Source organism: Pristis pectinata, chromosome 31 (genome assembly GCF_009764475.1).
Source record: "Pristis pectinata isolate sPriPec2 chromosome 31, sPriPec2.1.pri, whole genome shotgun sequence".
Taxonomy (NCBI): Eukaryota; Metazoa; Chordata; class Chondrichthyes; order Rhinopristiformes; family Pristidae; genus Pristis; species Pristis pectinata.
In genome coordinates, this window is record NC_067435.1 from 20,465,059 (window position 1) to 20,490,145 (window position 25,087).

Consider the following 25,087-nt stretch of genomic DNA (forward strand, 5'->3'; position numbering starts at 1 on the left):
TCGGGGTTTGATTTCCGTCGCTATCTGTAAGGAGTTTGTACGTTCTCCCGTGTCTGCATGGGTTTCCTCCGGGTGCTCCGGTTTCCTCCCACATTGCAAAGACGTACGGGTAGGTTAATTTGGGTTTAAAATGGGCGGCGCGGACTCATTGGACTGGAAGGGCCTGTTACCATGCTGCAAATAAAATTTAAAAATTTGAAACCCAGACAGCCTCATGGAGAACATGCAAACTCCACACAGACAGCACCCGTGGTCATGATTGAACTATGCTGCCAGACCCCTCCATGGTTTGCCTTGTCCCACCAGAAGTGGCAGCACAGTGATGTACAGGACGGAGTAGCCCTTGGAATGCACAACATTGACTCCAGACCCACGGGGTCATCAGGTCAAGCATGAGCAAGGAAAGCTACTCCTGATTACCACCTACTATCTTCTCTCTGCTGCTGCTCCTTTTGAGTAACACCTTGGAAGAAGCAGCAAGAGCACATAATGTTTTCTGGGTGGGGATTTCAATGTGAGGAATCTCATTCTCATCATTGGCAGAAGTGAGCACAGCCCTCGCAGCGAGGACACCTTCCATCATATCGTGTGGAAAAACTGGGTGTCCATGTGGTGCAGCACCTTCCCTGTCTCAAGGAATGTAGAAGGGAGCAGGCATTTCAAAAAATGAGGGGCTGGCCCAGTGGAAGAGCAACTCAGGACCTACATGTGCACTGAACAACAAAAGGAGACAGAACCAAGTCATCCCACAATCAGTGGATCAGATCAGTGCTCTGCAGTCTTACCACATTGAGACCACGTTGAGTCACGAATGGTAGTGGATAGTTGAACAGCTGGATGACTTCAAGACTCTCCCCATCCTCAAAGATGGTGAAGCCCAACACATCAATGTCAAAGTTGAGACTTGAAGCGTTCACAACCATGTTCAACCAGATCAACAGATGATCCTTCTTGGCTGCTTCCCCTCCATCACAGAAGCCGGAGTCCAGCCAATTCAATTCACCGCACATGATATAAAATGACTGAGCACACTGGATACAACAAAGATGACATCCTAGCAGCTGAACTGAAGACCTGTGCTCCACAATTAGCTGTGCCTCTCGGCAAACAATTCTGGTAGAACTACAACACTGAAATCTACCCAACAATGTGGAAAATTCCCAAGTACATCCTGTTCACAAAAAGCAGGACCAATCCAGTCTGGCTAATCACAGAATAGGCCATTAAGTCCATCGTGTACACGCCAGCCCTCTCCTAGAGTAAATAAAAATGAAAACTGCTGGTTCTGCAGTTATTTGGATTTTTACTCCAACAGAGTGACTCATTTGTTCCACCCCCAGCCCCATCTCCGTCGCCTCGCAAATGTTTCCTCTTCAGATGTCCAGTTCCTTCTTGAAGGCCACAATCTGCAGGCTGTGTGTTTTACTTCTAACCACACCATGTAAAAAAAAAAGTTTCACATCGTGTCATTAATTATTTTCACTGTTGTTTTGTTCGTGTGACTTCTAGTCCATGACCCTTCCACCATCACTCTCTCCAGACCCCTGGCTATTTTATATACATATCAAATCTCCTCCTGTGCTCTAAAGAAAACAGCTGTAACTGTAGCCGCTGACACTGTTCTCGTGCTTTCCAGACCCTCCCTAATGCCTCCACATCCTTCCGACGGTATTGAGCACAATGCTCCAGCCAAACCAGTGTCTCAACACAGTCTCCCTGCTTTTACACTTTATGCCTCAATTGATAATGGATTGATAATAGATATCAAACTATTGATAATTGCTGCCACACCAAGCCTAAAGGAGGGCTTGGTACGGTAACTGCTCTGCCAATGATTACAAGAAACTGCAGAGAGTTGTGGACACAGCTCAGCACATCACGAAACCAGCCTCCCTCCATAGATTATCTACACTTCTTACTACCTTCATGAAGCAGCCAACATCATCAAGGATCCCACCACCCCAGACATTCTCTCGTCTCCCCCCTCCCATCAGGCAGATGGTGTAGGAATAGGAGGAGATAACAAGTAAATGCATGGCTGCGAAGTTGGTGCAGGAGGGAAAGTTTTAGATTTTTGGATCATTGGGATCTCTTCTGGGGAAGGTGGGACCTGTACAGAGAGGACGGGTTACACCCAAACCTGAGGGGGGGGCCAATATCCTTGCAACCAGGTTTGCTGGCATGGTTCAGGAGGGTTTAAACTAGTTTGCGAGGGGGATGGGAACCAGAGGAGTAGGTCAGAGGAAGAAGGGGATGGGGAAAAGTCAGATCTGACATGTAGAGAGGCTTTGAGGAAGGAGAAGCAGAGTACAGGCTATAAAAGTAGTAAAGTGGATGGGCTAAAGTGCATTTACTTAAATGCAAGAAGCATCAGGAATATGGGGGATGAACTGAGAGCTTGGATAAGTACATGGGACTATGATATTGTGGCTATTACAGAGACATGGCTCACATCAGGGCAGGAGTGGATATTGAATATTCCTGGTTTTCAGTGTTTTGAAAGGGATAGGGAAGGGGGGAGAAGAGGAGGAGGGGTGGCAATACTGGTCAGGGACACTGTTACAGCTGCAGAAAGGGTAGATAATGTAGAAGGATCCTCTCTAGAGTCAATATGGGTGGAAGTTAGGAGCAAGAAAGGGGCAGTTACCCTCCTGGGTGTATTCTATAGGACCCCGGTAGCAGTAGGGATACTGAGGAGCAGATTGGGAGGCAGTTTTTGGAAAGATGCGAAAATAACAGGGTTATTATAACGGGAGACTTCAACTTTCCAAATATTGATTGGCACCTACTTAGTGCCAAGGGTTTAGACGGGGCGCAGTTTGTTAAGTGTGTCCAGGACAGATTCCTGACACAGTATGTTGACAGGCCGACTAGAGGGAATGCCATATTAGATCTAGTTTTAGGTAATGAACTGGGTCAGGTGACAGATCTATCGGTGGGTTATGAGGCTATAAGGCGAGAACTTGGGAGTGTAAATTGCGATGACATTTTTGAAGGGAAATGTACTATGGAGATGTGGTCGATGTTCAGGGATCTTTTGCAGGATGTTAGGGATAAATTTGTCCCGGTGAGGCAGAGAAGGAATGGCAGGGTGAAGGAACCGTGGATGACGAGAGTGATGGAACAGCTAGTTAGGAAGAAGAAGGCAGCATACATAAGGTGTAAGCAGCAAGGATCAGACAGGGCTTGTGAAGAATATAGAGTAGCAAGGAAGGAACTCAAGAAAGGGCTGAGGAAAGCGAGAAGGGGACATGAAAAGGCTTTGGCGAATAGGGTTAAGGAGAATCCCAAGGCTTTTTTCTCGTACGTAAAGAGCAGAAGGATGGCTAGAGTAAAGGTAGGTCCAATTAAAGACAAAGGTGGGAGGATGTGCCCAGAAGCTGTGGAAGTGGGTGAGGTTCTCAATGAATACTTCTCTTCAGTATTCACCAAGGAGAGGGGTCTTGATGACGCTGAGGACAGTGTTGGTAAGGGTAATGTTCTAGAGTATGTAGATATCAAGAGAGAGGATGTGTTGGGCCTGGCAGAATATTCCCCAGGCTGTTTCATGAGGCGAGGAAGGAGATTGCTGAACTGTTGGCTAGGATCTTTGAGTCCTCATTGTCCACAGGGATGGTACCGGAGGATTGGACGGTGGCGAATGTTGTCCCCTTATTCAAAAAAGGTAGTAGGGATAGTCCAGGAAATTACAGGCCAGTGAGCCTGACGTCTGTGGTGGGTAAGCTGTTGGAAAGGATTCTAAGAGATAGGATCTATGAGCATTTAGAGAATCATGGACTGATTAGGGACAGCCAGCATGGCTTTGTGAAGGGAAGATCTTGCCTCACAAGCCTGATATGGTTCTTTAAGGAAGTAACCAGGAAGATTGCTGAGGGTAGTGCAGTGGATGTGGTCTACATGGATTTTAGTAAGGCGTTTGACAAGGTTCCACATGGTAGGCTTCTTCAGAAGGTCAGAGGCCAAGGGATCCAGGGAGGCTTGGCAGTGCGGATTCAGAATTGGCTTGCCTGTAGAAAGCAAAGGGTTGTAGTGGAGGGAGTGCATTCGAACTGGAGGGCTGTGACTAGTGGTGTCCCACGGGGATCAGTTCTGGGATCTCTACTTTTTGTGATATTTATTAATGACTTAGATGAGGGGGTGGAAGGGTGGGTTAGCAAGTTTGCAGATGACACAAAGATCAGTGGTGCTGTGGATAGTGTGGACTGTCGAAGCTTACAGAGGGATATTGATAGGATGCAGAACTGGGCTGACAAGTGGCAGATGGAGTTCAATCCAGAGAAGTGTGAGGTGGTACGCTTTAGAAGGACAAACTCCAAGGCGGAGTACAAGGTAAATGGCAGGATTCTGGGCAGTGTAGAGGAGCAGAGGGATCTGGGGGTTCATATCCACAGATCACTGAAAGTTGCCTCACAGGTGGATAGGGTAGTTAAGAAAGCTTATGGGATATTAGCTTTCATAAGTCGTGGGATCGAATTTAAGAGCCGTGAGATAATGATGCAGCTCTACAAAACTCTGGTTAGGCCACACTTGGAGTATTGTGTCCAGTTCTGGTCACCTCATTATAGGAAGGATGTGGAGGCATTGGAGAGGGTGCAGAGGAGATTTACCAGGATGCTGCCTGGATTAGAGAGTATGGATTATGAGGAGAGACTAAAGGAGCTAGGGCTTTACTCATTGGAGAGAAGGAGGATGAGGGGAGACATGATAGAGGTGTACAGGATATTGAGAGGAATAGATAGAGTGGACAGCCAGCGCCTCTTTTCCAGGGCACCAATGCTCAAAACAAGAGGACATGGCTTTAAGGTAATGGGTGGGAAATATCCTTGGCAGGTAGGATTAAAATGAGGATAATTAGGGAGAGGGTAGGACCACTCAAGGATAAAGGAGGGAATTTATTCCTGGAGTCAGAGGATGTGGGTGAGGTACTAAATGAGTACTTGCATTGGTGTTCACCGAGGAGAAGGACGTGGAGGACAGTGAGAACAGAGTGCAGCACGCTGATGTGCTGGATCAGGAAGGAGGTGGGGCCTGTTCTGTTGAAGGGCATCAAGGTGGTTCTGTCCCCAGGGCCTGATGGAATATATCCCTTGTTATTGAACAAGGCGAGAGAGGAGATTGGTGGGGCCTTGACAAAGATCTCCGTGTCCTCATTAGCAATAGATGAGGTCCTGGAGGATTGGAGAGTAACCAATGTTGTTCTTTTGTTCAAGAAGGGAAATAGGGATAATCCAGGAAATCAGAGGCCGGTGAGCCTCATTTCAGTGGTAGGGAAGCTATTGGAGAGGATTTTTTGGAATAGGGTTTCCACACTTTTGGAAAAACATGGCCTGATTAAGGACAGGCAGCGTGGCTTTGTGTGGGGCAGATCATGACTGAGTTTTTTGAGGAAGTGATGAAGGTGATTGTTGGGGGTAGTGCAGTGGATGTTGTCTACATGGACTTCAGTAAGGCATTCGACAAGGTCTCTCATGGTAGGCTGACCCAGAAGATTGAGGTGTATGCGATCCTCGGTGACTTGGCCGTTTGGTTTGTCCATAGAAGACGGAGGGTAGTGGCCGATGGGACTCATTCTGGCTGGAGGTCCGTGACCAGTGGTGTTCCACAGGGATCTGTACTGGGACCTCTGCTGTTTGTGGTGTATATATAAATGATATGGATGAAAATGTAAATGGGTGAAATAGTAAGTTTGCAGGTGACACAAAGATTGGTGGTGTTGTGGACAGTGTAGAGGGCTGTCAAAAGATACAGCAGGAACAGTTACAGACGTGGTGGAGAAATGGCAGATGGAGTTTAATCCGAGCAAGTGTGAGGTGCTCCACTTTAGGAGGTCTAGTGTAAACAGTTAATGGCAAGATTCATAACAGCATTTAAATACAAAGGGATCTTGGAGTCCAAGTCCACAGCTCACTGAAAGTGGCCACTCAGGTAGTTAGAGTGGTAATAGATAGGCGTATGGCATGCTTGCCTTCATTGGTCGGGGCATTGAGTATAAGAGTAAGGAAGCCTTGCAGCTGTATAAAACTTTGATTAGGCTGCACTTGGAGTATTATAGAAACATAGAAAACCTACAGCACAATTCAGGCCCTTCGGCCCACAAAGCTGTGCCGAACATGTCCCTACCTTAGAAATTACTAGGCTTACCCATAGCCCTCTATTTTTCTCAGCTCCATGTACCTATCCAACAGTCTCTTAAAAGACCCTATCGTATCCGCCTCCACCATCGTTTCCGGCAGCCCATTCCACACACTCACCACTCTCTGAGTAAAAAACTTACCCCTGACATCTTCTCTATACCTACTCCCCAGCACCTTAAACCTATGTCCTCTTGTGGCCACCATTTCAGCCCTGGGGAAAAGCCTCTAACTATCCGCCCGATCAATGCCTCTCATCATCTTATACACCTCTATCAGGTCCCCCCTCATCCTCCGTCACTCCAAGGAGAAAAGGTCGAGTTCCCTCAACCTGCTTTCATAGGGCATGCTCTGCATTCCAGGCAGCATCCTTTTAAATCAATTATCTGCAATTCTGGTTGCCCCATTAAGGAAGGATGTGGAACCCTTGGAAAAGGTGCAGAAGAGGTTTACCAGGATGTTGCCTGGAATACAGGATATGAGCTATAAGGACAGGTTAGACAAACTTGGGTTGTTTTCTCTGAAGTGACAATGGCTGAGTGGAGATCTGATAGAAGTTTATAGAGCCATAGAGCAATACAGCACAGATACAGGCCCTTTGGCCCAACAAGTCCATGCCAACCACGGTGCCCACCCAGCTAGTCCCAATTTCCTGCATTCAGCCCATATCCCTCCAGGCCCCTCCCCTCCTTGTACCTCTCCAAGTACTTCTTAAGTGACCTGGGTGAGAATGTAGATGGGTGGGTTAGTAAATTGGTGGTGGTGCGGAAAACATAGAAGATTGCCAAAGGATACATCGGGACATCGATCAGTTGCAGATATGGGCAGAAAATGGCAGATGGATTTTAATCCGGCCAAATGTGAGGTGTTGCACTTTGGGAGATCAAATGTAAAGGGGCAGTACACAGTTAAGGGCAGGAGGTTGATGTACAGAGAGAACTTGGGGTCCAAGTCCATAGCTCCCAGAAAGTGGCTGCACAGGTCGACAGGGTGGTAAAGAAGGCGTATGGTATGCTTGCCTTTCTTAGTCGAGCGACTGAGTTCAAGAGTCAGGAAGTTATGTTGCAGCTTTATAAAACTCTGGTTCGGCTGCATCTGGAGTATTGCATTCAATTTTAGTCACCCCATTATAGGAAGGATGTGGAGGCTTTGGAGAGGGTGCAGAAGAGGTTCACCAGGATGCTGCCTGGATTAGAGGGCATGAGCTATAATGAGAGGTTGGACAATCATGAGTTGTTTCCTCTGGAGCGGCGGAGGCTGAGGTGAGACCTGATAGAAGTTTATAAGATTATGAAACGCACAGATAGAGTAGACAGTCGGTAGCTTTTTTCCAGGGTCGAAACGTCTAATACTAGAGGGCATGGATTTACAGTGAGAGGGGTTAAGTTCAGAGGAGATGTGTGGGGCAGAGTGGTGGGTGCCTGGAATGTGCTGCCAGGGGTGGTGGTGGAGGCAGATACAATAGAGGCATTTAAGAGGCTCTTAGATAGGCACATGGATGTGCAGAGAATGGAGGGATTTGACATTGTGAAGGCAGAAGGGATTAGAGTAAGGCATTTAATTACTAGTTTAATTAGTTTGGCACAACATGGTGAGCTGAAGGGCCTGTTCCTGTGCTCTACTGTTCTATGTTCTATATGTTCTCCAATAGACTTAACACCTCCTCTTCCTTTACCCCAACATGCCCTAGGTTATTAGCATACCCCACTCTGATCTCGCGATCCACCATGTCCTTCTCCTTGGTGAATACCAATACAAAGTACTTCCTCGACTCCAAGCATGAATTCCCTCCTCTATCCTTGAGTCCATCTCTCTCCCTGGCTTGTTTTTAATGTATGTATAAAATGCCTTTGGATTTTCATTAATCAGACTTGGCAAGAACATCAAATACTGGTTCTCCCAGGTAATTGACCAGGTATGCTTGAAGACATTTCTTGGATGGGAGTTGGCATTGAAAGGGGCCTCACACCCAACCCCATCCTTAACATGGAGACAGCTGAGAAATGTCAGCTAGTTTTTCCACATCTCTCACTTGGGAGGAACATATATTCAAAGAGATATACAATAACCTTGCAGCTTCCTTCATCCTCTTCCAAAATATCTCAATGCCCACCGTCCATGAGACCAAAACTCAACAATGTGTTCTGTCTCTGACCCCTCAGACCCTGCCTTTCCATCCCAGAATGTCCCATTCAGTCTTCCTTACCACGTCCCAGACAGAACCAGTCATCCCCATTTCTTTAGGGAGAACGGGACCAGCAAAGGACCCAATGCTGGTGGCCAGAAGTTGGCAGTTCAGCAGCTGCTGAGGGACTCTGTCTGTTTGGCTGCTTTCTGAACAGAAACCGTGCTCAGTCCTGCCATAAAAACAGAAAGTGCTGGAAATACTTAACAGGTGTGGCCGTATCTGTGAGAAGAGTTCACACTTCAGGTCAAAGACCCCTCTCTTTCCCACAGATGCAGCCTGACCTGCTCAGTATTCCAGCATTTTATTTTTTTATTCTAGATTTCCAGCATCTCCAGTATTTGTTTTGATCTTTCACTAAGTAATTGCTGGATCACCCTATGGGATGCACATTCCAACCCCAATCTCCTTGCAGCTCCATTATACCTGACGTTGAGTTGATGTTTGTTGTTTCTACCTGCAGGAGGCTACTGAGATCTCCTCTCTGAAACCCCAGCTCACTGAGTTGGGCATCCCTCTTTACGCCGTCGTCAAAGAAAACATCAAAACTGAAGTGGAGGACTTCCAGCCCTATTTCAAAGGAGAAATCTTTCTAGATGTCAATGTATGTACTCGATGTCCTGGTGTTGGGAAGTGGAGATGAGGGTAGCAGTTATCAGGGTATGGAGGTTGAACTCCAGCCACTGCCCCTGAGACGGTTGGGTGCTGGGTATCGCAAGCACAAACTGGAGATTCATGTTGAATGTCAATATTTTTTATGCCTTTGCATTTCCCTGGGACACAGCTTGGCTCCCTCACTGGTGGAGTCCAGGATTGTTTGATGTCCCTGAGTTTGGAGCTTGGACGGTCCTTGGCGATACCAGCACACCTTGTCTTCTGCCACAGCTGCAAACTGCATAGAGATGGAAGCAGTAAAGGCTGGCTGCATGGAAACCTGGGCCTGACCCAACCGTGCCCACTGTGGGCACCTCGGGTGCAGCAGGATGGTGGGGGCCATCAGATCTTCCCAAAGGTTCTTCTTCACTTCCCCTCTCTTGATCGAGCGGGTGGACTGTCCGATTGGCAGAGAGCTGGTGAGGGGAATGTGTCCCCAACGCCCCCACAGCATCCAGCCCACCCCCTCAGTGATGCCAACCCCCATTCCCCCATTCCACCCCACAACCCCCCATCCACAACCCTCATCCTCACCCCCACACACCCCCTGTCCGCAGCCCCACACTCCCCCGTCCCCCCCACACACACCCCATCCCCTCCCCCACACCCCCTCCCCTCCCCCCACACTCCCCCGTCCCCACCCCCACGCACCCCCATCCCCTCCCCCACATCCCCACCCCCACACTCCAGCATACGCTCCCTTCCCCTGTCCCCACCCCCACACTCGCAATCCCCGTCCCCTCCCCCGCACTCCCCGTCCCCACCCCCACCCTTCCCCATCCCCTCCCCCACACTCCTCCGTACGCTCCCATCGCCTGTCCCCACCCCCTGCTCCTTGACCCCTCCCCCACCCACCCCCATCCACGTCCCCACACTCCCCTGTCCCCACCCCCACACTCCTCCTGTCCCCACCCCTACTCCTCAATCCCACACTTCCCCATCCCCACCCCTGTGTCACTCACTCTACACATCGCTCCATTTGCAGAAACACTTCTATGGGCCGAGGCAGCGGGTGTTGGGACTGATGGGACTTGTACGCCTGAGCGTTTGGAGGAACTTCTTCCGAGCCTGGCAGAAGGGATTCACCGGGAACACCGATGGAGAAGGCTTCATCCTTGGAGGAGTGTTTGTCATCGGAGCTGGGGAGCAGGTAGAGAAGCTGATGGGTTTTGGTGGGAGTTTGGGACAGGAACAGACATGAGAGTTGTGGGACTTGGGTGGAGGTGGAGGATCAGCTGAGATCTTTAATCGGTTCAATTTACAATGTGTGGACGTCAGCCAGCACTGAATATCCATCTGCCTGTGCAGTCCTGGTGAAATGTGTCCCCACAGTGCTGTTGGGTGCGAGTTCCAGGAGTCAGACCCAGTAATGATGAGAAACAGCAATATATTTTAACTCAAGATGGAGTGCACCTGAGAGTGGAACCTCCCAAGCTCCTGCACCCTGTGGTGGAGGTCGCTGGTCTGGAAGGTGCTGTCGAGTAGTCTAGGTGGGTAGATGCATTTTTATCGATTGTAAACACTGCAATTGGTGTGCATCGCTAGTGGAGGGAATGGACGCTTCAGGTGGTTGATGGAGTGCCAGTCAGGCAGGCTGCCTTGTCCTGATTGGTGCTGAGCTTCTTGAATGTTGTTGGATCTACACTCATCTAGACTGCCTCTCGTACCCCCACTGCATCTCGTACCCCCAATTTGTGCATTGGAAAGCTTTGGGACATCAGTAGATGGTTCAGCCCTTGATCACTGCCCTCGTGTTCATGTGGCTGGCCCAAGTGAGTTGTTGGTTAGAAGTAATCCCCAAGAGGTTAATAGTGAGTGAAGCCCAGAACTTCTTTGAGTGCAGAGGGTATTTCTGGGGAGTGAACAGCTGATGGAAGGGGTTGCAGAAATAGTCAGAGGGCTGAAGTTGAAGGTCGTCACAAGAGGTGGCAAAGAGTTGTATCTGACCCAACAAGCTGAATCACTAGTTAGGAAACAACAGAAGCAACTAACAGCTGGAAATTCTGCAGGGCAGTTCCAGGGCATTGGGGCGACTTGGGCTGTGAACTGATTAAAAGGATATTTGAGAGATTTTAAGTACAACAGCTTTAGGTGAAAAATATTTTAGGTACAAAAGAAAGCAGGAAAGAACTCAACCGGGGAATCAGGAGGGCCAAAAAGGGGCAATAAAATGTCCTTGGCAATAGGATTAAAGGGAATCCCAAGGCATTTTATACGTACATTAAAAACGAGAGGATGGGACCACTCAGGGATAAAAGAGGGAATTTATGCTTGGAGTCAGAGGATGTGGGCAAGGTACTAAACAAGTACTTTGCATTGGTGTTCACCAAGGAGACAGATGTGGAGGATAGAGATACAAGTTTGGGGTATACTAATGCTCGGGCATTTTGAGATCAAGGATGTGGTGTTGGTCTCTTGAAGAGTATGAAAGTGGACAAATCCCCAAGGCCTGATGGGACATATCCCAGGTTATTGAGAGAGGCAAGAGAGGAGATTGCTGCGGCCTTGACGAAGATCTTTGTGTCCTCTCTAGCCAGAGGCAAGGTCCCAGAGAATAGTCAGTGTTCCTTTGTTTCAGAAGGAAATAGGGATAATCCAGGGAAGTATAGACCGTTGAGTCTCACATCAGTGGTAAGGAAGCTATTGGAGGATTTTTAGGGATAGGATTTATGCACATTTGGAAAAGCCTGGCTTTGTACAGGGCAGGTCATGTCTTAAAAACTTGTGGTGGAAGGGTATTGTTCTGGCTGGAAGTCTGTGACCAGTGAAGTTCTGCAAGGATCAGTACTGGGACCTCTGTTGTTTGTAATGTATTTAAATGAGTTGGACGAAAAAGTAGCTGGATGGGTTAGAAAGTTTGCAGAAGACACAAACATTGGTGGAGTTGCAGACAGTGAAGATGGTCATCAAAGGATACAGCGGGATATAGATCGGTTACAGATATGGGCAGAGAAATAGCAGATGGAGTTTAATCTGGGCAAGTATAAAGTGTTGCACTTTGGGAGTCAAATGTAAGGGGAAAGTTAATGGCAGGCCCTTTACAGCACTGATGTACAGAGGGACCTTGGGGTCCAAGTCCATAGCTTCCTAAAAGTGGCAACACAAGTAGAGTGGTAAACAAGGCATATAGCATGCTTGCCTTCATCGGTCAGGCAGTGAGTATAACAGGAAGGAAGTCATGTTGCAGCCATATAAAAAATTTGTTTAGGTCACACTTGGAATTCTGGTCGCCCCCAGTACAGGAAAGGTGTGGAGGCTCTGGAGAGGGTACAGAAGAGGTTCACCAGGATGCTGCCTGGATTAGAGGGTATGAGCTATAAGGTTGGGCAAACTTGGGTTGTTTCCTGTGGAGTGTCAGAGGCTGAGGGGAGACCTGATAGGTTTATAAAATGATGAGAGGCACAGATAGGGTAGACAGTCAGAATCATTTTCCCAGTGTAGAAATGTCAAATACTGGAGAGAGTGCATTGAGGGTGAGAGGGGGAAAGTTTAAAGGGTTTTTAGTACCCAGTGAGTGGTGGGTGCCTGGAATGGGCTGTCAGGGGTAGTGGTGGAAGCAGATACGATAGTGGCGTTTATGGGGTTTTTAGGGAAGCAGGGAATGGAGGGAGACAGATCATGTGCAGGCAGAAGGGATTACTTTAATTTGGCATCATGGTTGGCACAAACATTGTGGGCTGAAGGGCCTGTTCCTGTGCTATACTGTTCTGTTTTGTCCTCTGCTCTGGTGCAGAAGCCTAGCCTTGCTGCCGAGATAGGTCCAGAAATTTGGGAGCCAGATTTAACCAGTGCTTAATTGGCAGAAAACAGAGGGCAGGAATAAGCAAATTAGTTTTCGGCGAGAGGCTGTGGTCAGTGTAGTGTGACAGGAGTCAGTGCTGGGTCCCAGTGCTTCAGAGTCTTATGTTAATGATTTGGATGAGGAGATCAAATGTAATATATGCTGAAGATATAAAGTTAGGTGACTGTGAGCTGTGATGAGGCTGTACAGAGGCTTCAGGGAGATAGAATGGACAAGGATATGGCAGGTGAAATATAAGGTATAAAAATGTTAGGTCATCCACTTGGGCAGTTTTTAAGTGGTGAGAATTTGAAATGTGTCCTTAGATGTGAATCATGTATGTTAACTAGGCAGGCAAATAGCATGCTGGCCTTTATTGCAAGATGATTGGAGCACAAAAGTAGAGATGTGGTGCTCTAATGATATAGGGCACTTGAGGGACTGTGTCTGAACATTGTGTACGCTTGGTCTTTTTACCCAAGCAAAGATATAGTTGCCACAAGAGAAGAAGCAGGATCAGGAGTAGACCAGTGAATGCAGCAAAGGTTCACCAGAAAATGCTGGAACCACTCAGCAGATCAGGCAGCCTGTGTGGGAAGAGAAAGGGTTAATGTGTCAGGTCCACAGATGGTACCTGACCTGCTTGGTATTTACGGCATTTTCCACTTTTATTTCAAAAGGTCTTTGATAGGATGGATGCATGAATGACGTTTCCTCTGGCTGTGTCCAGAGTGACGGGTCCCAGTCTCAAAGGAAGGAGTTCAAGGCAGAGCTGAGGACATTTTTCCACCCAAATGAATCTTTAAATTCTGTTCCCAAGGAATGCTGTTGGAGTGTCAGTTCTTGAGTATGTTGGGCAGAAATTGATAGATTTTTAGATATTAATGGAATCAGGGCACACGGGTCAGTGCAGGGGGTGCTACTGAGTAAAAGATCTTGGTGAACGGTAGAATGGGCAAGAGAAGCAGTCTAGCCAACTGGGAGGAGCAGTGTCCACTGAGGCTCAGTGCATGCTCAAGGGATCTCCTCCTCCCGGCATCTTCAGTCTCCCTCACTACCTGTCGCTCTTCCTTTCGCTGCGGACACTGTCTTTCACTGTGCTTGCACTCTCTACCCATTTGTATCCACTCTCACTGCACCCGTGCTGTGTTTGCTCAGCCGTGCCTGCCCCCTCTCTCAGTACACTTCCTAGCTCACGCCGTGTACACACTCGCTCCTCATCCCATATATTCGGCACAGCTTTGTGGGCCGAAGGGCCTGAATTGTGCTGTAGGTGTTTCTATGTTTCTATATACACACTGATCCCTTGCTGCATTCTCATGCTCGCTCTGTCTCTCTCGATTCTCTATCACTCTGAATCTCTAAGGGCACTCTTGCTTTCATTCTCTATGACCTTGCTGGCTCTTGCTCTGTACGTTTGTTCTCCCTTTGCACACGTTTTCTCTCTCTCTCCATTCTCTCCCTTTCCCTCTCCCATTCTCTGTGCATTTGCAATCTGTGTACTCTCTCTCTGTGCACTCTATGTGCATCCTCTACCTCCCTCTTTCTGTGCACTTGTTCCTTCCCCCTCAGTGTGCTCTCCCTCTGTCTACTTACAGCATGGAAACAGCTCCTTCAGCCCACTGATCCACACTGACCATGAATCACCTATTTTTACACTAACACATTTTATTCTCCCACCATGGAGTCACACAGCACAGAAACAGGCCCTGTGACCCAGCCGGTCCGTGCCGACCAAGATGCCCCCTCCAATCTACTCTCATTTGCCAGCGTTTGGCCCATAACCTTCTAACATCTTTCCTGTAGCAGGGCGACCAAAACTGAACACAGTACTCCAAATGTGGCCTCACCAGCATCCTGTACAACTGCAACATGACCTCCCAACTGTTATACTCAGTGCCCTGACTGATGAAGGCCAGCGTGCCAAAAGCCTTCTTCCCCACCCTGTCTACCTGCGACTCCACTTTCAGTGAACCATGTACTTGTACTCCAAGGTCCCTCAGTTCTGCAACACTCCCCAGGGCCCTGCCGTTCACTGTGAAAGCTCTACCTGGATTTGACTTTCCAAAATGCAACACCTCGCACTTAACCAAACTAAACTCCATTTGCCATTCCTCGGCCCACTTACCCAGCTGATCAAGATCCCCCTGTAATTTTTGATAACCTTCTTCACTATCAATGACACCACCTATTTTAGTGTCATCTGCAAACTTACTAACCGTGCCTTGTCCATTCCCGTCCAAATCATTGATAGAGGTGTCAAGTAGCAATGAGCCCAGCACTGACCCCTGGGGAACACCTCTCGTCACGGGCCTTCAGTCTGATAAACAAACTTCCACCGTTAACCTCTTGCTTCCTACCATCCGCCAAAGGCCTTGCAGAAGTCCATGTAAACCACATCTACCGTCCTGCCCTCATTGACTTTCTTGGCCACATCATCAAAAACTCAATCAAGTTCGTAAGACGTGATCTCCCACGCACAAAGATGTGCTGACCATCCCTAATCGACCCCTGTCTTTCCAGATGTATATCTTATCCCTCAGGATCCTCTCCAGTAACTTAACTACCATAGATGTTAGACTTACTGGTCCATAGTTCTCAGGGTTTTCTTTGCTGCCCTTCTTAAATACAGGCACAACATTCGCCACCCTCACCCATGTCGAACCATGATCTCAGCCAGGGCTCCCACAATTTCTTCTCTGTTCTTGGATATACCTGGTCAGGCCCTGGAGATTTGTCTACCTTCATGCCTTTTAAGACAACCAGCATTTCTTCTACTGTAATGCGGACCATCCCCAAGACCTCCCCATTTACTTTTTCTAGTTCCAAAGTCAGAGGAGAAATATTCATTAAGGACCTCACCCATCTCCTGCTGCTCCACACGAAGGTGTCCGCTTTGGTCTTTAAGGGGCCCTACTCTCCCTCTGTATACCTGGAACATCTCTTTGGATTCTCCTTAATCCTCTCTGCCAAAGTGATCTCATGCCTCCTTTTTGCCCTCCTGATTTCCTTCTTGAGTACACTCCTCCTCCTCCAGGGCTTCACTTGATCCCAGCTGCCTGTCCTTTTTCCTCTCCCTTCCTAAATTCTACTGGTCATCTACACACCAAGGACAACTTACAGTGGCCGATCACCGTCGTTGTGATGCGAGAGGAAACCTGAGCACCCAGGGGAAGGCCACATGGTCACAGGGAGAACATGCCAACTCCACACAAGCAGCACCAGAGGTCGGGATTGAACCTGATTCTCTGGGGTGTGTGAGGGTGAGATGTGAGGGGAGGGTATAGTTTGGAGATGAAGAAGGGGGTAGCCTACTGGAGGGGCAGATTTTAGGGTGTCCTGCAGAGAGTTTGAGGGGAGGGTGTGAAGGGGAGGAGAGATAGGAAGTGATTTGATGAGCTGCTGCCTTGTGATTGTGCTGAACTGCTGGTATTTTGCCCACACAGGGGGTCCTGCTGGAGCACCGGGAGAAGGAGTTTGGTGACGCCGTTGACCACCAGTCTCTGCTTGACGCCATTGGAAAGATTAAGCCTTGGAATGACACTAAATTTGAGCCCTAGACTGTGGGAAATGTTCACTGATCAGGGAATGGTCAGCACTAAACAAAGTATTCAAAACAGAACTAACAGTACCCAATGACCTAAACACAGTACCCAACGACCTAAACACAGTACCAACGACCTAAACACAGTACCAACGACCTAAACAGAGCACACAGAACATTTGAAACGCAGCACCCAGCCCAACAACCTAAACGCAGGACACAAAACCTAACAATCTAAACACAGCTCACAGTACCCAACAATCTAAGCGCCACACACAGTATCCAACAATCTAAACACAGCACACGGTATCCAACAATCTAAACGCACCTCACAGTACCTAACAATCTAAACGCAGCACACAGTACCCAACAATCTAAACGCAGCACACGGTACCCAACAATCTAAACGCAGCACACGGTACCCAACAATCTAAACGCAGCACACGGTATCCAACAATCTAAACGCAGCACACGGTATCCAACAATCTAAACGCAGCACACGGTACCCAACAATCTAAACGCACCTCACGGTACCCAACAATCTAAACACAGCACACAGTACCCAACAATCTAAACGCAGCACACAGTACCCAACAATCTAAACGCAGCACACGGTACCCAACAATCTAAACGCAGCACACGGTACCCAACAACCTAGACGCAGCACACGGTACCCAACAACCTAGACGCAGCACACAGTACCCAACAATCTAAACATGTCACTCAGTACCCAACCTAAATGCAGCATCTAGTACCCAGCAGTCTAGACCCAGCTCCACACCCACCAGTCTACTCTACCATTTCCAGTGGCCAGCTGTCTAAGCCCTGATCAATTATCTGCCCCTCAGCCACCTTTTGCCCCTGTGGTTTGCACGGATCCCTGGCTTGTGCTGTGTTAATGAAGGTCTGATGGTAAAAGGTTCAATCAGACCTGATGCTTACAAATCCAGTCAGGAGAGTCTGATGCTGAACTGAAGTGGAAATGTTGCTCAGAATGTGTCACAACTGAATCAATAAAGAAATTGGGAAACGTTGTCAAGTGGAAATTTGCAATTTCAGTCACATTTGCCAGTTTTCAAGCCCTTATCGATGTCAGTGATCCGGGTCTGTTTTGATAAAGCTGGAAGAAATCCCTCCCCCTACCCCTTTGCTTTTCAGTCCCTCACCAGTTGTCACATAACTCGGTGTTTCTCTCTGCACAGTCAGTGGACAGTCCCGCACCCCCGGTCCCACACCCCCGGTCCCGCACCCCCTGGTCCCACACCCCCGGTCCCGCACCCCCGGTCCCGCACCCCCGGTCCCGCACCCCCGGTCCCCGGTCCCACACCCCCGGTCCCGCACCCCCTGGTCCCGCACCCCCTGGTCCCCGGTCCCACACCCCCGGTCCCGCACCCCCTGGTCCCGCACCCCCAGGTCCCGCACCCCCCGGTCCCGCACCCCCTGGTCCCCGGTCCCGCACCCCCTGGTCCCGCACCCCCTGGTCCAGCACCCCCGGTCCCGCACCCCCAGGTCCTGCACCCCCGGTCCCGCACCCCCGGTCCCGCACCCCCTGGTCCCACACCTCCAGTCCCGCACCCCCTGGTCCCCCCGCACCCCCTGGTCCCACACCTCCAGTCCCGCACCCCCTGGTCCCACACCTCCAGTCCCGCACCCCCTGGTCCCGCAACCCCCGGTCCCACACCCCCTGGTCCCGCACCCCCGGTCCCACACCTCCTGGTCCCACACCCCCTGGTCCCGCACCCCCTGGTCCCGCACCCCTTGGTCCTGCACCCCCCCGGTCCCGCAGCCCCCGGTCCTGCACCCCCCGGTCCCAGCCATTTCCTCTCTCATTATTTACATGTTAGCTGATAGAGTCACGGTCATAGAGTCACACAGCATGGAAACAGGCCCTTCGGCCCAACTGGTCCATGCTGACCAAGATGCCCCATCCAAGCTCGTCCCATTTGCTAGTCCATAACCTTCTAAACCTTTCCAATCCAGGTAGCTGTCCAACTGTCTTTTAAACTCAGTTTGCAGTTCTGGTCACCACACTACAGGAAGAATGTGGTCGCGCTGGAGAGGGTGCAGAGGAGATTCACCGGGATTTTGCCTGGATTGGAAGACTTTAGTTACGGAAGAGATTGGACAGGATTTTCCCTTGAGTGAAAGAGGCTGAGGGGTGACCTGAGAGAAGTGTGTAGGATTATGAGAGCCACAGATAGGGTGGCTAGTCAAAACTTCTCCCCCATGGTTGGCCTCTCAAAGACAACAAGGCATACGTTTAAGGTGAGAGGAAGTTGTTTTAAAGGGGATCTGAGGAGTAAGTTCTTTTTACACCAAGCGGTTGATATCTGGAGCACACTGTGAGAGGAGGTGATGGTCAGATACAATGACTATGTTAAAAAGGCATTTGGACTGACACAAATAGACAAAGCACAGAAGGATATGGTCCTATTGTGGGCCAATGGGAATAGTGTAGATGGACAAAAGGTCAGCAAGCACATGTGGGGTGACTCTCTCAACATCCCAGTCCCTAACCATGACAGGGCTCTGCACGTGATTGCTCCCTGAAGGTGGCTGCACAGGTTGATTGGGTGGTAAACAAGGCGTACGGAATGCTTGTCTACAAGTCGAGGCATTGAGTTCATGAGTCAGGAAGTTATGTTGCAGCTTTATAAAACTCTGGTTCAGCTGCATCTGGAGTATTGCATTCAGTTCTGGTCTCCCTGTTATGGGAAGGATGTGGAGGCTTTGGAGAGGGTGCAGAAGAGGTTTACCAGGATGCAGCCTGGATTGGAGGGCATGTGCTGCACGGAGACATTGGACAAACGGGTTGTTTTCTCTGGAGGGGAGACCTGATAGAAGATTATGAGAGTAGACAGTTGGTATCTTTTTCCAGGGTCAAAATCTCTAATATTAGAGGGCATTCTTTTAAGGTGAGAGGGGGCAAGTTCAAAGGAGATGTGCGGAGATTTACACAGAGTGGTGGGTGCCTGGAATGCACTGCCAGGGGTGGTGGTGGAGGCACATACGATATAGGCGTTTAAGAGGCTCGTAGATAGGCGCATGGATGTGCAGAGAATGGAGGGATGTGGACATTGTGTAGGCAGATGGGATTAGATTAATTAGGCATTTAATTACTAGTTTAATTAGTTTGGCCCAATGTCGTGGGCTGAAGGGCCTGTTCCATGTTCTTCAGAAGACATTCACAACCATGTTCAAACAGAACATCTTGACTTTCTCCTGAGATCCCTGCCATCACACAAGTCAGGGCTGCTCCAGACCTCGTCACAACCCTGGTCCAGGGATGAGATCAGAGTGATCACCCTCGACATAAGACTGCACCTCACTGAGTGCGGTAGCAAGATGCCCCCAAGGGCAGCAGAGTGGTGCAGCTTGACGATAGGGTCCAATCCCGACCTGTGTCTGTGAGGAGTTTGCACGTTGTCCCTATGCATGTGTGGGTTTCACCCAGAGCTCCAGTTCCCTCCCACATCAAAAGATGTGCAAGTTGGGAGGTTAATTGGCTGTGTAAATTGTCCCCGTGTAGGTGGGTGGAAGAATCTGGGAGGAGTTCGTGGGAATGTGGTGAGAATAAAGCGGGTTAACGTAGGATTAGTGTGGATGGACAGTACAGACTCAGCGGAGCTCTGTGACTCCAGTTAAACTGAAGTCAATGGGCGTTGAAAAGAGGACATGGAGTCATAGCTCAACAAAACATCAGCAAATGAAGCTGCCCACAGCTCCAAGCTCCCACAGACAACCAGGACGATGACTACCTGCAACAAGAGAGTCTAATCATCTCCCATTCAATGGCTTTACCACCACTGAATAGAGTCATACAGCATGGAAACAGGCCCTTCGGCCCAACTGGTCAATGCCAACCAAGGTGCCCATCTAAGTTAGAGAGATACAAGAAACTGAAGATGCTGGAATCTGGAGCAACAAACAATCTGCTGGAGGAACTCGACGGGTCAGGCAGCATCTGTGGGATGCTGTCCACAGATCCGTGGGAGCATCTCCCACAGATGCTCTTGACCCATTGAGTTCTTCCAACAGAGTTTCTGTTGCCCAGCTAAGCTAGTCCTATTTGCCCATGTTTGGCCCGTATCCCCTAAACCAGCCTTTCCCATCCATGTGCCTGTCCAAGTGCCTTTTAATGCTGGTCATGTACCTGCCTCAACCACTTCCTCTGGCAGCTTATTCTAGCTTGAGTCACAGAGCAATGCAGCATGGATACAGGCCCTTCGGCCCAACGAGTCCATACTGACCACAGTGCCCACCCAGCTAGTCCCAATTTACTGCATTCAGCCCGTATCCCTCCAAGCCCCACCCCTCCATGTACCAATCCAAGTGCCTCACCCACTTCCTCTGGCTGCTTGTTCCATACACTCACCACCCTCGGTGTGAAAAAGTTGCCCCTCAGGTCCCTTTTAAATCTTTCCCCTCTCACCCTAAACCTATGCCCTGTAGGTTTTGGGCTCCCCTACCCTGGGAAAGAGACCATTAGTCCACCTTATCTATGCCTCTCATAATTTTAAACATTTCTATAAGGTTGCCCCTCATTCTCCTAAGTTTCAAGGAATAAAGACCTACCCTGGCCGACCTCTCCCTATAACTCAGGCCCCCTAGTCTAGGCAACATCCTTGTAAATCTTTCCAGTTTAACCATGTCTTTCCAATAATAAGGTGACCAAAGGTGTACACAAAACTCCAAGTGCAGCCTCACCAACGACTGAGTCCCAACTCCAGTACTCAGTGCCCTGACTGACAAAGACCAGCGTGCTAAATGTCTTTTTCACCACCCTGTCTACCTGTGACGAGCTATGCACTTGTGCTGCTAGGTCCCTCTGTTCCATTACACTCCCTAGTGTCCCACCATTCATAGTACAAATCCTACGCTGGTTTGACTTTCCAAAATGCATCACCTCACACTTATCTGCATTGAAATCCATTTACCATTCCTCAGCCCACTTCCCTCACTGATCGAGATCCCCCTGTAATCTACGATTAACCTTCTTCACTTTCAATAACACCTCCTAATTTCATGTCATCCGCAGACTTACTGTATAAATAATGAATAACAAGGGTCCCAACACCGACCCCTGTGGCACACCACTAGTCACCGTCCTCCATTCCGAGAAACAATCTTCAACCACCACCCTCTGCTTCCTACCTCCGAGCCAATTTTGAATCCAAGTCTCCCTGGATTCCATGGGACCGAACCTTCCAGATCAGCCTGCCATGTGGGATCTTGTCGAAGGCCTTGCTAAAGTCCAAATAGACAACCTCCACTGCCCTACCCTCATCTACCCTTTTCGTTACCTCTTCAAAAAACTCTAAAAGGTTCATCAATAACGACTTCCCACGCACAAAGCCATGACTCCTCCTAATCAGACTCTGTCTATCCAAATGCTGGTAAATCCTGTCCCTCAGAATTCCCTCCAGTAACTTCCCCACCACTGATGTCAGGCTGACCGGCCTGTAGTTCCCTGGCTTGTCCTTGCTCCCTTCTTATACAACGGAACAACATTAGCTGCCTTCCGGTCTTTGGGAACTTCACCAGTGGCTAACGATGAAGCAAATATCTCCACAAGGGCCTCCACAATTTCTTCTCTGGCCTCTCTTTAAATGAGGATGCACTCAGCCAGGCCTTGGGGATTTAACCACCTAATGCCCTGTAAGGCTGCAAATACCTCCTCCATGTAATATGAATGTTCTCCGAAACATCCCCACTAGTTTCCCTTATCTCTTGAGCAACCATGATTTTCTTCTCAGTAAACACCAAGGAGCAATATTCGCTAAAAATCCCACTCGTCTCCTGTGGCTTGAGGTATAGGCGGCCCTGCTGATCTATAAGGGGAACTACTCTCTCCCTGGCCACCCTCTAAAGAACCTCTTATGATTTCCTTAATCTTTCCTGCTAGATCCCTCATACCCTCTCTTTGCCCTCCTGATTGCCCTCTTGTGTATTCTTAAACTTTTTAAAGTCATCAAGGGATTCACTTGTCCCCGACCTCCTAAACGCAATGTGTGCTTCCTTTTTCTTGACCAGAGCCTCAATATCTCTCATCAGCCAAGTTTCCCTGAACTTACCAGGTTTACCCTCCACCCTAACAGGAACATGCTGCCCCTGGACTCTCGATATCACCCTCTTAAAAGCCTCCCACTTTCCATTCATTCCTTTCCCTTCAAACAGGCTCACCTAATCAACCTCTGCTAGATCCTCCCTAATGCCCCCAAACTTAGCCCTGCTCCAGTTTAGGGCCCTAACCTGTGGGCCCGTCCTATCCTTTTCCATCACCATCTTAAAACTAATAGAATAATGGTCATGGGAGCATACTTCTGTTAGTTTTCACACAGTGATCCCTGTAAACTAGTGATGGTAAACGAGTGCTTCCTGACTGCCACTTCAGTTAATTGTCCTGCCTCGTTCCCTAAGAGAAGGTCCAGTGTTGCACCACCCAAGTAGGGTCCTCTACATATTGACTCAGGAAACTTTCCTGGGCAAGTTTCATAAATTCGACCCCATCCAGACCCTCAAGACTCTGGGTGCCTAGTCAATACTGGGGAAACTAAATCTCCTAAATTAAATCCTAAATTAAATATAATCTTTTTCTCAGGGTAGAAATGGTGATTATTAGAGGGCATAGCTTTAAGGTGAGAGGGGAGAGTTTAAAGGGGATGTGGGGGGCAGTTTTTTGTTTACACAGAGGGGGTGGGTGCCTGGAACAGGCTACCAGGGGTGGCAGGGGAAGCACGTACAACAGTGGTGTTCAAGAGGCTCTCAGATGGGTGCATGAGTATGCAGGGAATGGACATCGTGCAGGCAGAAGGCATCGGTTTAATTCGGCATCATGGTCGGCACAGACATTGTGGACCGAATGGCCTGCTCCTGTGCTGCACTGTTCTGTGTTCTTGACCTTTTCATTTCCATTTGTCACACATCAACCTCTGCACTCGCCTCTCCCACTCCAACCTCACTCCCTCCGAACTCACTGCTCTCACTCTCTCCGCACCAATCCCACCCTCGTCACCAATCCCACAGACAAGGGCAGTCCCGTTGTAGTCTTGCGGACTGACCTGTACCTTGCAGAGGCCAGGTGATGGCTCTCGGACACCTCTTCGTCCTTCCCCAGGACCAGGAACCCACCCACAAACAGCAGGCCACCATCTCCCACACAGTCACAGATCCCATCACCTCAGGACATCTCCCCTCAACAGCCTCTGGCCTGGTGGTTCCCAACCCCACACTGCCCGCCTCCAGCTCTTATCCACGATCCACAAACAGGGCTGCCCTGCTCGGCCCAATGTTCCTGCCTGCTCTTGCCCCACTGAACTTATCTCCTCATACCTACCTCCGGGACACCTCACGTGCCCTCCACCATTTTAACAACTTCCAATTCCCTGCCCCCACTGCCTCATCTTCACCATGGAGCCCATTCCCGTACACTCCCATTCCCGTACACTCCCATTCCCGTACACTCCCATTCCCGTACACCTCCACTCGCTATACACTTCTAGTCTCCATCAGGAAGGCCTTGGGTCTCTCCATTACTTGCTGGAACACAGTCCATCAGTTCCCCTCCACCACCACCCTCCTCATTCTGGCAGAACTTGTCCTGATCCTCAACTACTTCTCTTTTGGCTCCTCCCACGTTCTGCAGACCAAAGGTGTAACCATGGGCACTCGCATGGGCCTCAGTTACTTCTGCCTTTTCATTGGATACGTGGAGCAGTCCATGTCCCAAACCTACCTGGGCACCGCTCCCCAACTCTTCCTCCCCGACTCTGACGACTGCATTGGTGCCGTTTCCTGCACCCGTGCAGAGCTTGCCAATTTTATCACCTTCGCTATGAACTTCCATCCTGTCCTCAAATTCACCACTTCTGACACCCTTGATCTTTGTGTCTCCGTCTCAGTAGACAAACTATCCACTGAGATTTACTACCAACCTACCGGCTCCCACCCCGTCTCTTGTGAGGATGCCATCCCTTTTTCTCAGTTTCTCCGTCTCCACCACAATTTTTTCTCAGGAAGAGGATTTCTTCTGCAACACATTTGAGATGGTCTCCCCCTTCAGGAAACATGGTTTCCCTTCTTCTGTAGTTGATGGGCCCCTCACCCACATTTCCTCCATTTCCCAGATGCCTACTCTTCCCTCTCACCACCTCCCCAGCCCCACAGCACAGAGTTCCCATGATCCTATCCGGAGAGCATCCTACCTGGATGCATCACAGCTTGGTGTGGCAACTGCTCTGCCCAAGATCACAAGAAATTGCAGAGAGTTGTGAATGCAGCCCAGTCCATCACGCAAACCAATCCTCCCACCATGGACTCTGTCTACACTTCTCGCTGCCTCAGAGAAGCAGCCAGCATAATCAAAGACCCCACCCACCCCGGACATTCTCTCTTCTCCCCTCTTGCATCGGGCAGACGATACAAAACTTTGAGAGCACGAACCATCAGGCTCACGGACAGCTTCTATCTCACTGTTATCGGACTCTCGAACAGACCTCTCATATACTAAAGATGAACTCTTGATCTCCCAATCAACCTTATCATGGCCCTTGTCTACCTCCACCGCACTTTCTCTGTAACTCTAACACTATATTCTGCATTCTGTTTCCCTTCTATGACCTTGATGTACTTGTGTACAGAATGATCTGTCTGGATGGAGCACAGACAGAAGCTGTATCTCAGTACAGGTGACAATAATAAACCAATTTGAATTCCTTACCGTTCACACCACCAGCATTTGCGTCCCAGTACATCACTCTCTGACATTTCATGTGATCCCTGCACCGGTAACA

The 25,087-nt window shown here is 49.2% G+C and overlaps 1 protein-coding gene across 1 annotated transcript in view; it reads left to right on the forward strand.

Moving 5' to 3' along the window:
- Positions 1 to 17,329, forward strand: part of selenou1a (selenoprotein U 1a) — a 52,783-nt gene extending 35,454 nt beyond the window's left edge. The window contains exons 4-6 of the mRNA XM_052042110.1: positions 8,780 to 8,920; positions 9,956 to 10,120; positions 16,198 to 17,329. Of these exons, the coding sequence (XP_051898070.1) occupies positions 8,780 to 8,920; positions 9,956 to 10,120; positions 16,198 to 16,311 (420 nt within the window). The 3' untranslated portion in view covers positions 16,312 to 17,329. The remainder of the gene's footprint in view (positions 1 to 8,779; positions 8,921 to 9,955; positions 10,121 to 16,197) is intronic.
- Positions 17,330 to 25,087: the final 7,758 nt, after the last annotated feature.